The sequence below is a fragment of the Aspergillus pseudotamarii genome, assembly GCF_009193445.1.
Source record: "Aspergillus pseudotamarii strain CBS 117625 unplaced genomic scaffold BDV38scaffold_161, whole genome shotgun sequence".
NCBI classification, from domain to species: domain Eukaryota; kingdom Fungi; phylum Ascomycota; class Eurotiomycetes; order Eurotiales; family Aspergillaceae; genus Aspergillus; species Aspergillus pseudotamarii.
Genome location: NW_022475175.1, coordinates 906 through 13787, shown reverse-complemented (window position 1 = coordinate 13787; position 12882 = coordinate 906). Strand labels below are relative to the sequence as shown.

Here is a 12882-nt window from a genome sequence, read left to right as displayed (position 1 = left end):
TTTTTTTTTTTTTTCCCTTACCCTTTTCTTTGGTTTTATTTGTTTCCCCTCCTTCCCCCGAACCCTCGATACCCGTTTGGTCGTTGAATTGAATCGAATCATTTTCCCAACCCATTCCGGTACCAAGACAGAAACGCCCTTGTCCGCCGCCCACACCACCTTCGCGCGCTCATCATTCCTTTGCCCTCTTCTCTCATCCCTGTCGAGAACGGCGATCCTCACCCTTGACGCCTCTCTTCCTCTCCTGATTCACTTGCCCCCTCGCCTCATCTTCCTCTTGCTTTCTCTTTCCTTCTCTCCCACCTATCCGTCCTTCCGCCATTCTCCTCCTCGGACGCTGTTTCTCTCTTTCCCCTCGACTCGTTCAAGGGGTTAGAGATTCGAACCTGCCGCCCTTGCCATGCACAAGATCTCCAACTTTACGGGCCAAGCCCGTCATGGCTGGGAGCGAATGACGCCCACGTTTGGCATGTCCAGGCCTCACACCGACATGGCATCGCACTCGTTACGTCGGCCTCATGGCGCACCACCCATGACACCGCCAACCGGCATCGATCCGACCGTCAACCTTTCTTTCAACGTGCCGTTCTCTTCGACTTTGGGTGGTCCCGATGTGGATGATGTGCTACATGCGAGCCCCGGCGCTCTGCAGCGTTGGACTTTCCCCGAAGGAACTCTCGAAGGCACACCCGTCCACAACTTACCCGTTCACACCAGCAATGTCGAGGCCTTGCGGAGATTGTGTCGCCAAATCACCGAGAGCAGTAATGGGAGAATCGAGGCAGTCGTGTTCGGTTCGGAGCCTAAGTCCGTTGCGTCCCTACAACGGCGACCTCAAGGCTTGGTGACGAACGTATGTATCACCGGGGAAGGCGAGACCGTGCGCAAAATGCGGGCCAGGATCCTGAATGAGACACCTATCCTGTTGGTATGTTCGGCCTGAATTTGGTGACTATCACTTGGAAGCTCGACCCAACGTACTAATGAGATCCAATCAATAGCGCTGTGCGACCGTTGATGTCGATATGCATCTCATCATGGATGGGTCCACGAAAGGAATCCGACCGAGTGTATTAGAGCACCTTGATACCCTCTCCGCATACACCGGAACGGACATCTTCCTATTGAGCCCCAAACTTCGAGATAACGATAGCGCGGTGGTGTCTTCTTACGGCTATGCCTCCGACAATGGGCTGGACCAACGTTTCCGAGTTTCGATTTACGGTGACATGGAGAGCGCAGAGCATGCCAAGACTAGGGTGTTGATCATGATCGATCAGATCGTAAGTTTTCTGTTTCCTTATCCACGCACTCGAAAAGAGAAAAACCTCCGAATATTTAGATTAATAATGGCTCCCTTCACCGGCATCATGCAATGATGACGACTAACCGGTTGCTAGCTTAAACGTCATGTGGACGCTATGAAGCTAGAGTTGACCATGCACACATTAGTCTGTGGTCGCACTCGCAAAAACATCAAGCTCATCGAGGCCGCCACGGGTACTGCCATTTACTTCCCGCCTCCCTTCCCACGCATCTTTGGATACACGCCCCCAGGCGCTCATCGTCGCAGTGAAGATGAGGTCTATATCACCGGTGATACGCAAGAGCAGATTGCCCGAGCCAAGCAAAAGTTGAGGGAACTTGTCATGGGCGTCAAGATCTATGTTAAGGATGTCATTGTCAATTCTAACAAGATTGACAACATTTTGCTTGACCGTTTGGACAAAGTTCGAAAGGTGATGGAGATGAATGGCTCCTACGTTCTCTTCCCCCAACTTGGTAGCCAACGTGGTCTTGTCCGTATCCAAGGCACCGAAGTGCTGCACGTGGAGCGCACTGTTCGGGAGATCATGGCATTGGTACGTTCAAAAGCATTCATCCTCTAGGATTTTTGGCTAATTTGATGTGATTAGGCTGGTCAATTCTATAGTGCCTCGTGGTGGATTATCATGCCGGATCCTTCTCAGGGGACCTTCCGCGCTCCCTCACCCGCGGATGTTCGTACTATGCTGTCCGATATCTGCACCAACTCGGCGGCGGAAGTGAGTTTTGACAACCTAACCTTCACCATCAACGGCTCCGATGACGCCGTGAAGGCTGCTATGATGGTCGTCAACCAGATCCCATTCGTTCAGCGGAGCCAATACCAGATGCGTGTGAAAATCGAACTAGCAAACGAGCACAAAGAGTTTGTTAGCGGCAAGAAAAACGGCAAGATCAACAAGATCATGGGACAGAGTGAGTACTGCATCGGTTCGCGCCTTGTAACCTTGGGTCCTAACAACGAACAGGTAATGTGCAAATTATCTTCGATGGCTTTAACGAGTACAACTTCTACATTGATGTGTGCGGAAATCAGTATGAGTCTACGAAGAACGGTCTCGATCTCGTCGAGCAGGAAATGCCGGCTTCGATCTCATTCCATGTGCCGGATCAATACCACAAGCGGATCATTGGCATCGGTGGCCAACATATTCAGCGCATCATGAAGAAATACTCCGTCTTTGTCAAGTTTTCCAACGCTATGGATCGCGGTGGTATGGGCAAGGAGGACGACGACATAAAGGTTGACAATGTCATCTGCCGCACGCCAGCCCGTAACGCACAGAGCTTGGATCTCGTCAAGCAGGAGATCATGGACATGGTCGAAAAGGTCGACGCAGAATATGTCTCTGAGCGTGTTGTGATCAACCGCCTCTACCACCGTGAACTCCTCGCTCGCATGACCGAAATCGATGAGCTTGAAAAGAAGTGGAACTGCAAGATCGAGTTCCCCAGCACCGAACTTGCCAGTGATGTGGTGACCATTTCAGGACCTGAATACCAAGTTCCGCAAGCCGTTGATGCTTTGCTTGGAATGGTCCCGGAGAGCCATGAGCTCCTTTTCCAAAGCTCTCACGAGCTTCGCGAGTACTTCAAGTCTGTCGAGTTCCGCAGCGATGTTTGCGCCAAGCTGAAGGAGCAATATGAAGTTGATACTACGGTCGACCTCAGTGCTGACTTCCCTTCCTCCGAAACTAGCTCAGCTGGTTCAGCCTCACCGACACTGCCCCCCGATGACCGTGTTGTGCTTGGATACACGCGGAACAATGCCGGCGGTCTTAAGGATGCCATCGATTTTCTGATATCGCGTCTAGTGGCGCATGGACTTGATGCGAATACCATCAAAGGAGCTATTCCGCGTCCTAAATCCGACTCGTTTGAGGAATCTCTTCCGTTCTTCGACTCCAAGCTGTTGCAACATGCACCCGTCCCTCTTGTTACGGACTCTCCCACCAGACCCAACTTTTCCGACGAGACTAGTGAGCGTGGGTCGATCTTCGAAAGACTCCGTAAGCCTGGTAGCATCTCCTCGTTCTCGTCTTTCATCGGCCGCAAGAACCACTCCGCCTCTCCCGGCTCGTTCTTCAAACACGCCTCCAGCAACGCCTCCAAGGCCTCGCTGGTTTCCATGGAATCTCGGGATAGTGGCTACCGCAACCCGTGGAATGATTCGGGCGTGAATCTTCCTGAGGATGATCTGCCCGTCCTGGGGAGCTCCCACAGCCACAGCAGCAGCAATGGCTGGCCAGCGCGCTTTGACACAAAATTTCCATTCGGTACCGCGCCGGGGGACATGACCCCTAAGCATGACCCCCGCGCGTCTTTTGATAGTGGTCGTCCTAGTACTTCCAATTCTACTTCTGGATACCCGGCCCCTATTGGGCCACCGCGTTAAAACAATGTCAATTTGCAGCACTATACCCCAAGACCTCATTTTTTTTATTTCCCTTTTTTTTTTTTAGGTTTGCAATCAGCGGTTTTTTGTGTTTTTCTTGATACCATTCGGAACACGCAGTTAAAGATGGCGGGAAAATTCGGAAAAAAAGGGCATGAGAGATGGCTGGGAAAGTGGATGACGATGTCTCTCCCAGCCGTCTTTCGCCCGGGCTTTTGTTCTCTGATTTCTCTGTTTTCAGCAATGCTTTTTTTTTCAGTTATTACTCTCCTATCTTACAAACAGTGTGTGGGTCGGGAGCAGGAAGAGCACTGTGGGCTTTGGTATGGGAAAACACGGAGGCGGGAGCAATTTTCATCAAAACATTTATAAGATATGATACCAAGTGAAACGATGGTGTATGATGGTGTTACTCATTTCTGTTTCAAGTGATCTGTCGATTTCCCCCTCATCTCGGAGTTTCAGATCGGCTCTGTTCACTTGCTTTGGTTTTGGATTGTTCTATATACCTCGATGAACAAGATATCCCCAAGACTTGAGAGTAGAGAGGAATGCGAGAGTGTTGCTATCAGATATTCTATCTATGATATATTTTCTTTCCTATACAGTAGTCTTCGTGGGGTACGCAACTTATTGCATGAAGTTATATATGTGTGTACATGGACTCCAGTATATCATGATATAGAATCAACCGGACAAAAACAAATAGCACCAAGCAATTCACAAAGATTACCCATACTCTGTCGACGAGAACTCTCCAAGCGGAGCTCTCTCCTGCGTATCAAAGACGAGTTGACACGGGTACCCTACCTGTTAGTTCTCGAAGGCTTAAGCTAACCTGTAAATCTCATCTGTGTTATTCTTACTTCAGGTTGTATGTATTACACCTACTTTTACGGATACTCCTTTCTCTCCCCCAAGGTGCTCCTAGGTTACGACGCGGATTTCACCACGGCTGCAGCCGGCATTCTACCCGCTATAATAGTAGCCCCTAAGCCAACATTGCATGAGATTGAGGCTCGACGGGAGGCTAACACTGCCTACTTTGCGGAGTTCTTCAAGGCGCTCCCTGAACCTTAGACGTGAGATAAACAGTTCACGAGATAATGAGTTCACATGTTCACGTCTTATGATGGTCAGACAGTGGCTATCCATCGCCTCTCACCCGAGAATAACCTACGCTTATAGCGCCGGCGCCGGCTATCTTGCATATGCATGGCGGAGGCATGTTCCAGTTTGACTTGCACGAGCCCTCAGCTGGCAGGTACAGGACACCCGCGCCAGGTCTTAGTAGAATATTGGATAGCACTGGAGAAGCCTTATCCAGTGTCATCGGAGGGCTGCTACGCGGTCCCGAAGTGCTTACACGAGCACGCGGACCAGTTCGCCGTGGGCACGAGCGGCATCGCCACGACAGGCGAAAATTTGGTCGCTGCGTCGGCGTTAACGGCAAGATCGAGACCCTTCTCTGTGCCTGCAGAGGCAGACTTTTCATCTACCTGATATTGGACGATCAGATATCGGTGCCACAACCGAAATTATAGCCTCTGGTTTTGTGAAACACGGGTGATAATGTCACTGGTTGAACCGAGCTCTTGGGTAGAGATGTTGTCGGCTCGGATAATGTCGAGGCCTATGCTGCGCCTACCCGTGCCCACTTCCCAGAGGGTTTGCCCCCGCTTATATCGAAGTGGGCGAGTTCGATATCTTTTGGGGTAAGGTTGCGAAGGTGAATATTAGTTTGCAGCTTCATGTTAATTCTGGCTTGCCGTGCGCTTTTGAGATTTATGAGAGTCGGGCTGAGGTGCCACGGCGGTCTTTTGCTAATAGATTTAAGGATATTACCTGGTTGTAGGATAGGGTTAGTTGTAAAAGTTAGGTGAAAGAATGAAAGAACGCTATCCAAGGCTTGGGGTAACTGATTGTTGCTGAGAGGTTGAGGATAAGCAAGGCGTCCTGGTGGCAACTGACGCCTTGTAACTCCCATGTTGAAGAAATTATTGCTTTTAGGCTACATGATACTTTCATGAAGGTCGGATAGGGTGATGTTGGCAATTGGTAAGATGGGTTGGTGCGGCACCGGATTCGGGTGGATCACTCGAGATGGAGACCATGACAGATTCCGGGGTGGCTATGCATGAATACTTAAAGCGCAGCTAGATCAGTGTTCCGCAGCCAGGCAGATGAATTCTGCAGGAGAAAGGCAGAATAATTAAGAAGGAGAACTTCACGAGAAATAGCATGTACGGAAAGAAAATGGCCGACTGTGCCATTTCAAGAGCATCGCTGAGCCTTGTTCAGCAGGCTCATGGTGTGATCGTGCAATTGATGGAGAGATGCCTCTCCGGTATACTCTGTACACGAGACGATATCTGGCAACTGAGAGCGAAGGTATTACGAGCCAAGAGATCGAGTAGCTTGAAACTTGGCATGGAGCCAAAGTATGGCTATGGCTCCTGCAAGGTGAGACGGCTGCCCATATCCGAGCAGTGCGGTGATCATTCGCGTAGGGGCTTAGAGCGGAGTGCGTGGGTAGTGCACGCTGCCAGCCAACTTAGATTTCGACTGCCTAGAGTGGAAACCCGCAAGTCCTCGCCGTCCGTTGCGTCCTGGGCTGCATCATCGACACCGCACATGCGTGGACACAACGCGGAGGATGAGGCAATCCGGGACCTCCACCGGGGGGCGGAGCCGTGATGAGACCAAGAATCTGCGGAGTGTCCCCCCTTTTCCGGGACCGATCCACGGGATGACACTGGCACGGGGGACAGAACTTTGTTCCGAGTTCCAAGTGTTGGAAGGATTGGGGGGGCTGTATGTCTCCAATAGTACTATAGTGCCTTGTCATACTTTAAACATACAGTAGAAGGTTGATCAGTCCATCAAGCCAACAACTGCTGCAGCTGATGGGATCAGGCGGTGAGTTCGGAGCATAGGCAGCCGATTATCCTCCCCACGGCTTCACCGGGAAGGGATTGTGATTGTAATTCACCAGAAGCATAAAGCATATTCTGGGATGGGATTATGGTGATGGTCTGAATTCGGCAGTGCTTGTGGCAAAGAGCATCATTAATTTGTCTCTCCAGCCACAGCGGAGCCGTGGCAAGGATTCAAAAACAGGCAGAAGAAAAATTAAAGCAAAAACAGATGGATCGTCAGGAACCGAGCCAGCGGACAAGTCGTAATCGCTACTGCTTTTGGTCTTGGGGCAGTGTTGGTGGAATCCCGACCGTGCGTCAGGAGGCGCAGCAACGGTACAATTGGGAATGCTGCTATTGGACATATCCGGTATATAAGTTGGGAACGGAATCGTCTTCTAGATTGGATAGAATTTACCAGAACCACCTTGCAAGCAGAAAAAGACAAAGGTGATCGATTGTATAGCAAAGAACGACTCTTGATTGTTCCTGTTGAAACTCCCAAAAGTGAAAGCGGTCTTGCCTTATCTCGTGACCTTTATCAATAATCATTGATTGTCCCGCCACCTTAAACTCTCTCCGTTGCATCTCTTCCTCTCTACTTCAAATCTACCTCGCAAGACATACGCCATTCTCTCTCTAATCTCAACCCAAACGTTGAAATATAAAAAAAATGCCTGGACTTAGCACATCTTCAGCATCATCCCGACCAGCCCTCACGCTCGATCTCTCTAATCTTCCAACAATGTCTCAACCAACCAAGCCAACAAACACCCTCATCATCACCGAACTTAGCAACATCCTCCTCTTCCAACCCACCTCCCTCGCCACATTCCGCGCACAAATCGAATCCATCGCGGCCCTGAACTCATTCTCTCCACTCCCCTCTCTCCGCCGCCTCATCTGCTCTTTCTACACAGAAGAAGACGCCCTGCGTGTCCGGAAACTCCTCGACGGAGAAGTACTCGAGCACAACGTCCGCCCGAGAGTTTACTTTGGCGAACCCACTCCAATCCTGGATGAGGAGGAGTCCCGCCGCCCAAAGCTCCTTGAGGCCCCCCATGCCGACAAGCTCTTCTTCATCAGCCCGCCACCCAGCCCCCCTCACGGATGGGTCATGCGCAATGAGGAACCCCCGAACAAGGAGGTGCACGCCAGTGATCTCGCCACCGCCTTGGCCAAGTTGAAGACCGAGCAATCCGGTGTCTACGAGGGTATCAACCAGACCTGTGAACCCGGTACCCCGATGTCCATGACCTCCGATAAGCGCTCGGGGAGCTGGCCCGTCTCTATGTCCGGACAGCGCAGCAGAAGCAGCACCCTTATCTACCACCCTGAGGACCACGGCGGAAGTCCTAACCTGCCTGCTGTTATGGTCGAAGATACGAGCATCATGGTGGACGATTTGGAGATGGAGATGAGTCCCATTGAGATGCCGACTCGGAAGGCCCCGCCGAAGACGTCTCGTCCTCCTGTTGAATTGATGTGTTGAATGCACGGGATTTGATACGTGGTCGTTATAACATTCATGGATACGGTTTTGGGATGTGCTTTAGCGTGTGCGTTTGGCTTGTTCTACCATCTTTGCATACTTGCATGGGTTTATATGTTTTTATCCGGGATGCGTTGATGGTTTATCTCTTGTGCTTTATTAAATCATTGGCGGGGCGTTTTGGAGGACACTGTGATCATGACATATACGGAGTTGGCTTGCTTCTACTGCAATAATTTACATATACGTTTTTGCCATATATAGGTTGAATTACATGTTTTCTTGCACATATTTTCCCTATGGAACCTTTCCTATATGGATAGATAAGAGTGAATTCTAAAGACGCTATTAGTCAAATAGTACGACGGCACTCTCCTTAACAGTTTTCGGACCCAACACCGCGGCAAGTTCAGCAATTATCCCTTTAACTGACTGGGGATTATCCATAGGCATCGTCTCCCATCCCACGAGATCCTGCGGCGGCACATGTCAGTATGAGGTCGACAGTGGATAAAAGCACACTGAGAGATGTACTTACAATCATATGCACAAAACTACCATGGACGAGGAGTAGCCAGTGGTCCAAATCCAAAGCCCTTACTTCCTCCAGAGACAGGACGCCAGGCATGCGTAGGTCAAACAGAGATACCTCATCATCATTGATTTCGGCGTCGGCCTCTGTCCCAGCGGACTCTTGTGTGCTTTCGGCGACAATCTGGCGGTCACGCGAGAGCGATACGTATGGACGTTCGTCTAGCTTCTTTGCCAGTTCGCCTTCAAGTGGATCCCATGTGTGGCTTTCAGGATCTGTATATGTCAATATGACTGTTTCGTTTGTTGAAACTGGTGGTGGCCTTACCGAGGATGTACTGTGGCCTGAACGATCCCTTGTAACGCATTTTCTGGCAGGAGTGGATATAATAGCCTGTATAAGGGTTGTCAGCGATGGCCTATGCCATAGGTCATAGATCGAGGCATAGGATGTCTTACCCATGTAGTAATACTGGTAGCTACCTTCAATAGAGAGGGCAATTTCCCTTAGGGCGCTTAGTTTCCCGAATTCCCACTGTTCGTAGTCGGGATCATAGCTTTGGCTGTCAGTCGTTGCTCGAATGACCCCTGGAGTAAACGAAACTTACAAGATATATACGGAGCTCACACCACTCGGCATCAAGTCCAGGACCGCAACGGCTATGAGCTTCCCATCCAGGCGGTAGCACTGATGCCATGATCCTAGTTTCTTCTCAGTAGACTTGGGATCAGCCGGGGAACGCTTTAGGCCCGAGCAGAGGAACCGTTTGAAGTCCTTCTGCTGCCACGTGGAGACGTCTTCTTTGTGGACCTTGGTCTGGTATTTGAGGAAGAGCTCGTATCTTGAGTTATTAGTAGGAGTGATATGGTCTAAAATTGGGTTACACTCACTTTGCCTGAGACACAGAGTCCCCTTCTATGTTGACCTCAAATCGATGAGCAGGTTCCAAGTACTTCTTGGTCTTGGGATCAATGGGCCGCTTTACATTGCTGTATTCAGCTTCGTGAACCGCCGTGAGCAGATCGAAATTGCACTTCCGGTGCTTCTTTTCTCTGAAAACATATGAGATTATCCCCGTTCTCACTTTCGGGACATAGTTGATGGACTTACTCCCGTGTTTTAGGGCACAGATACGCTGCCCGTCTGATGTATTCCGGTCCCAAGACGAACTTGTTCCAGCGATTGATTGCTTTGCGTTGGTCCTTCCTCGACTTGAAGGCTGTCGCCTCAAGTCTGATCAATAGATTAGTGCACCACAGCCGATGTAGGTTACTCTTGGTTGCCTTGTACATACCTCATCGTATAGTGCGGACAACATGATCTCTGCAGGTTCTGCTTGTAGTAAAGCGTCCCTGATCTGGAGTAGGAATTAGCGACCGGATGCCACGTACTCTCTCATCAAGCGAGTGATAGATACATACCGTCTCCACCCACGGTTGACGAGTTCCTCATAATGGACGGGGCGTACTGATACAGAGCTAGTATAGTACGATGCGCCTACAGTGGATACATATTAGAAGGACTTTAGATGCACTGAATGGCCGAAGAACCATCCATTGTGAGAGGGAGGGAGGGGACATGTGCCAGAGAGACTCACTTCCATTGTCGGATTTACAGTAGCCACATGAGTTGCGCTGGTAACCTGTATGTTGAGATCAGCATTGGATTGTGGGGTTCCCATGTCCGTTAGTCATGGCGGACAGTCACCGATCGATCCAACGACGGCGGCAATGAAAGAAAAAGGAGTACATGCATGCATTAGTTGTAAGGAAGGGCACTAATGAGGGACATGATCAAAGGATCACGATGGACCGTACGGACGATGGCCAAGAAACCATCGCCGCGGAAGAGGGGCAGTAAAAGTGTCGTTGAGGGGCACAGAATATCGGTTTGGGTACCGGGTTCAAGAAGGGCGGGTGAGGGCCAATAATGATTGCACGGGGAAAGGGAGTATCATCTGACTGGCTGCTTACCAAGAGGTCGGAAAAGGGACAATTTCCTGGCTTGTTCGGCGTCAACGATGGATCCCATAGTTTCGATTAGCAGTGGTGGATGGTGCGGTTATTATCGTCGGCGCTCAAGGCGGAAACCCAAAGGTGAAATAATTAACGAGGGGTGGGATAATCAAAAGAGAAAAAGCTTTTTATCTTTTTGAGAGAAAACAAGGGAAGTTAAAAACCAACTTAGACGAGGTTTTAATCTAGATGCAAATGGGGTTCAGCGTCGAAGAAAACAGAGGGACGTTGTTTAAGCTTGCGGTTAAAGAAGATTGATTATCAGTTTCTCAGTTCGTATGCCTTTGGATACAAAAAGGAACACACATACGGTAATACCACTTCAACCAGCATCAAGGGAAACAAACACACCGTCCCTCTCACATCACAGATGTTGCTTCTGAGTACAAGATTTGGGATAGCTCAGAAAACTGATATATACAGAATAAGCAGAATTATTCTGTGCAAAGATCGCAGATCACTAGGAGCAGCTGCCAAGCGCTGCAAATGACATTCGTGATGCTTCTAGAAGAGGATCTGAGCGTGCAGAGCTGAAGTTGCCTCATTCCATTTTGCATAATCCTTGCTCACTAGGAAACTGAGTGTGTTGGGTACTCATGTCAATATCAATGTAACATACATTCATTTCTTTTGATATATCAAAGCTCGCATCGTACTATACACAGGACTACTGAGGGAGTACGGTACTTACAGTACCTATGAGGACGAGGACGTACCCCGTACAGTATGTATTTACAGTACCTGAGCCTATAGAACGCGGAAAGATCCTGGAGATCTTACAACACCGTGACTACTACCTAGGTATATGCAAACCCCCTAGCCTGAGTGGCACCACCAATCTGGTATTGCTATTGTTAGTCATAGACTAGCTGACTTGTTTTGCCATTCTCAACTAGGTACAGATCAGTATGACCTGATGCCTACCTACGGATAGATAGCTGTATGTACATTATCCAGGATATACTAGGTACAGTACAGAAGGAGGCTATAGAGTTTGGTAATGAAAATTCCCGGTACGATACATACGATACGAAAGGAGGGTGTCCCTGACTCTGAAATGGGAAGTTGGCCAAGTGTCCCAACGGTCAATCCTTATTATTGATGGCCGTTGGAATGTTGCATTGCGACAATCCATTGAACCTTGTCTCAGCTGATCCATCATTCGGTTTCAAGTGGTTTCATTCAATCCAATTTACCATTTCAGAAGTGACCATGACATCACATGTCGAATTATCCCCAACGTCAAGTATGGACACAAAAGATCCGCACTAACTCAATAGCTAACTGCTGTGTTGTCACTTTACTATTCAATCGCCACCGTCATCTTTCCCAATCTGACCGAGTCACCCTTGAATACGACAGGCATACCTTCTTTGGTAGCCCGAAATCCTTCGTAAGTTTAGCCCGCACTATCTTAAGTAATCCTCCCCTCCTTACCCCCCGGCTATGATCTACAAATCCCCTATAGGTTCACATAGGACATAAGGACATACACCTACATCATAGTCATTGACAGAATGTATGGGACGAGGCGAGGTCTGATCAGAGTTTAACTTTGACGTCTGAAAGGCAATTTTTCTTCTTCTTTTCCCTGTTTCGTGTCTTCAAACATAAAGAAAGTAAAAGCGGCAAGGACTGAATAATCGTTGTTAGAGCCCCGCATTGAGTTGGATCTGTCATTCTGTGATGTTAGTTTGGAAGACTAATAATGTATGCAGGCATGCTGGACGGTACCCAATAATCCCAAGGCTTGTCTGGATGACAAGGGGAATGGGACTGCACATTAAAAGGAAAAGGAATAAATAAATTAGAATTAAAGTAAAGAAGACGGCTATAATCACACCTACTTGCTTCCCAAAAATCCCGACAATTGACACGCTGATGCACCTCTCGAAGGGCACGTATAAAAAAAAAGTATATGATACAATAACTGGCTCCTCACGTCTAGTACTGCATGCAATGTAGGGATTTATTAGCATCCACAAAAAGGTAGGTATTGGTGCATCAGATGCGCACTCTGCTACCCAAGAAAAAGAGGGTAATCTTGAACCATGGACACAGGTTGCAAAGGACGCGTCCGTGCAACGAGGTCCCGAGGAGATCGTGGGAATTTGGCCTGCTGCTGGTTATTCTATGGCCTCGTTCCACAAAGAAATCTATTACTTTGATTAGTACAACTAGTTGTCCCGATTATCACATACCTG

General features: G+C 49.1%; 4 protein-coding genes across 4 annotated transcripts; 3 read left to right on the top strand and 1 right to left on the bottom strand.

The window, feature by feature from the left end:
- The first annotated feature begins 258 nt into the window (after positions 1–258).
- Positions 259–3978, top strand: BDV38DRAFT_52539 (KH domain protein). Its single transcript, XM_032063488.1, has 5 exons — positions 259–928; positions 1002–1283; positions 1401–1862; positions 1917–2241; positions 2295–3978. The coding sequence occupies exons 1-5, from the start codon at positions 401–403 to the stop codon at positions 3719–3721; spliced, it is 3024 nt and encodes a 1007-aa protein (XP_031906764.1). The 5' UTR covers positions 259–400; the 3' UTR covers positions 3722–3978.
- A 1857-nt stretch (positions 3979–5835) lies between these two features.
- On the top strand, positions 5836–6581 carry BDV38DRAFT_52543 (uncharacterized protein). The gene has a single exon (XM_032063489.1). It carries the CDS (start codon positions 5963–5965, stop codon positions 6416–6418), a length of 456 nt encoding a protein of 151 aa, XP_031906763.1. The 5' UTR covers positions 5836–5962; the 3' UTR covers positions 6419–6581.
- Positions 6582–7158: 577 nt separating this feature from the next.
- Positions 7159–8440, top strand: cbpA (putative calcineurin binding protein). The gene has a single exon (XM_032063487.1). The coding sequence runs from the start codon at positions 7313–7315 to the stop codon at positions 8129–8131; it is 819 nt and encodes a 272-aa protein (XP_031906762.1). The 5' UTR covers positions 7159–7312; the 3' UTR covers positions 8132–8440.
- Positions 8416–10650, bottom strand: BDV38DRAFT_266551 (arginyltransferase). The gene is made up of 9 exons (XM_032056459.1): positions 10261–10650; positions 9958–10160; positions 9774–9896; positions 9554–9715; positions 9271–9504; positions 9122–9219; positions 8991–9056; positions 8670–8938; positions 8416–8605 (listed from the first exon to the last, which is right to left on the bottom strand). Exons 2-9 carry the CDS (start codon positions 9960–9962, stop codon positions 8480–8482), a joined length of 1083 nt encoding a protein of 360 aa, XP_031906761.1. The 5' UTR covers positions 9963–10160; positions 10261–10650; the 3' UTR covers positions 8416–8479.
- Between the last annotated feature and the right edge of the window lie 2232 nt (positions 10651–12882).

Excerpts from the sequence above, each read along its gene's own strand:
- BDV38DRAFT_52543 (XM_032063489.1), top strand. The coding sequence starts at position 5,963 with ATGTACGGAAAGAAAATGGCCGACTGTGCCATTTCAAGAGCATCGCTG.
- cbpA (XM_032063487.1), top strand. The coding sequence starts at position 7,313 with ATGCCTGGACTTAGCACATCTTCAGCATCATCCCGACCAGCCCTCACG.
- BDV38DRAFT_52539 (XM_032063488.1), top strand. The coding sequence starts at position 401 with ATGCACAAGATCTCCAACTTTACGGGCCAAGCCCGTCATGGCTGGGAG. Across the intron at positions 929-1,001 it reads ATGAGACACCTATCCTGTTG|CGCTGTGCGACCGTTGATGT; the intron begins GTATGTTCGGCC and ends TCCAATCAATAG. Across the intron at positions 1,863-1,916 it reads TTCGGGAGATCATGGCATTG|GCTGGTCAATTCTATAGTGC; the intron begins GTACGTTCAAAA and ends TGATGTGATTAG.
- BDV38DRAFT_266551 (XM_032056459.1), bottom strand. Across the intron at positions 8,939-8,990 it reads CAGGCCACAGTACATCCTCG|ATCCTGAAAGCCACACATGG; the intron begins GTAAGGCCACCA and ends TGACATATACAG. Across the intron at positions 8,606-8,669 it reads GTAGTTTTGTGCATATGATT|GATCTCGTGGGATGGGAGAC; the intron begins GTAAGTACATCT and ends GTGCCGCCGCAG.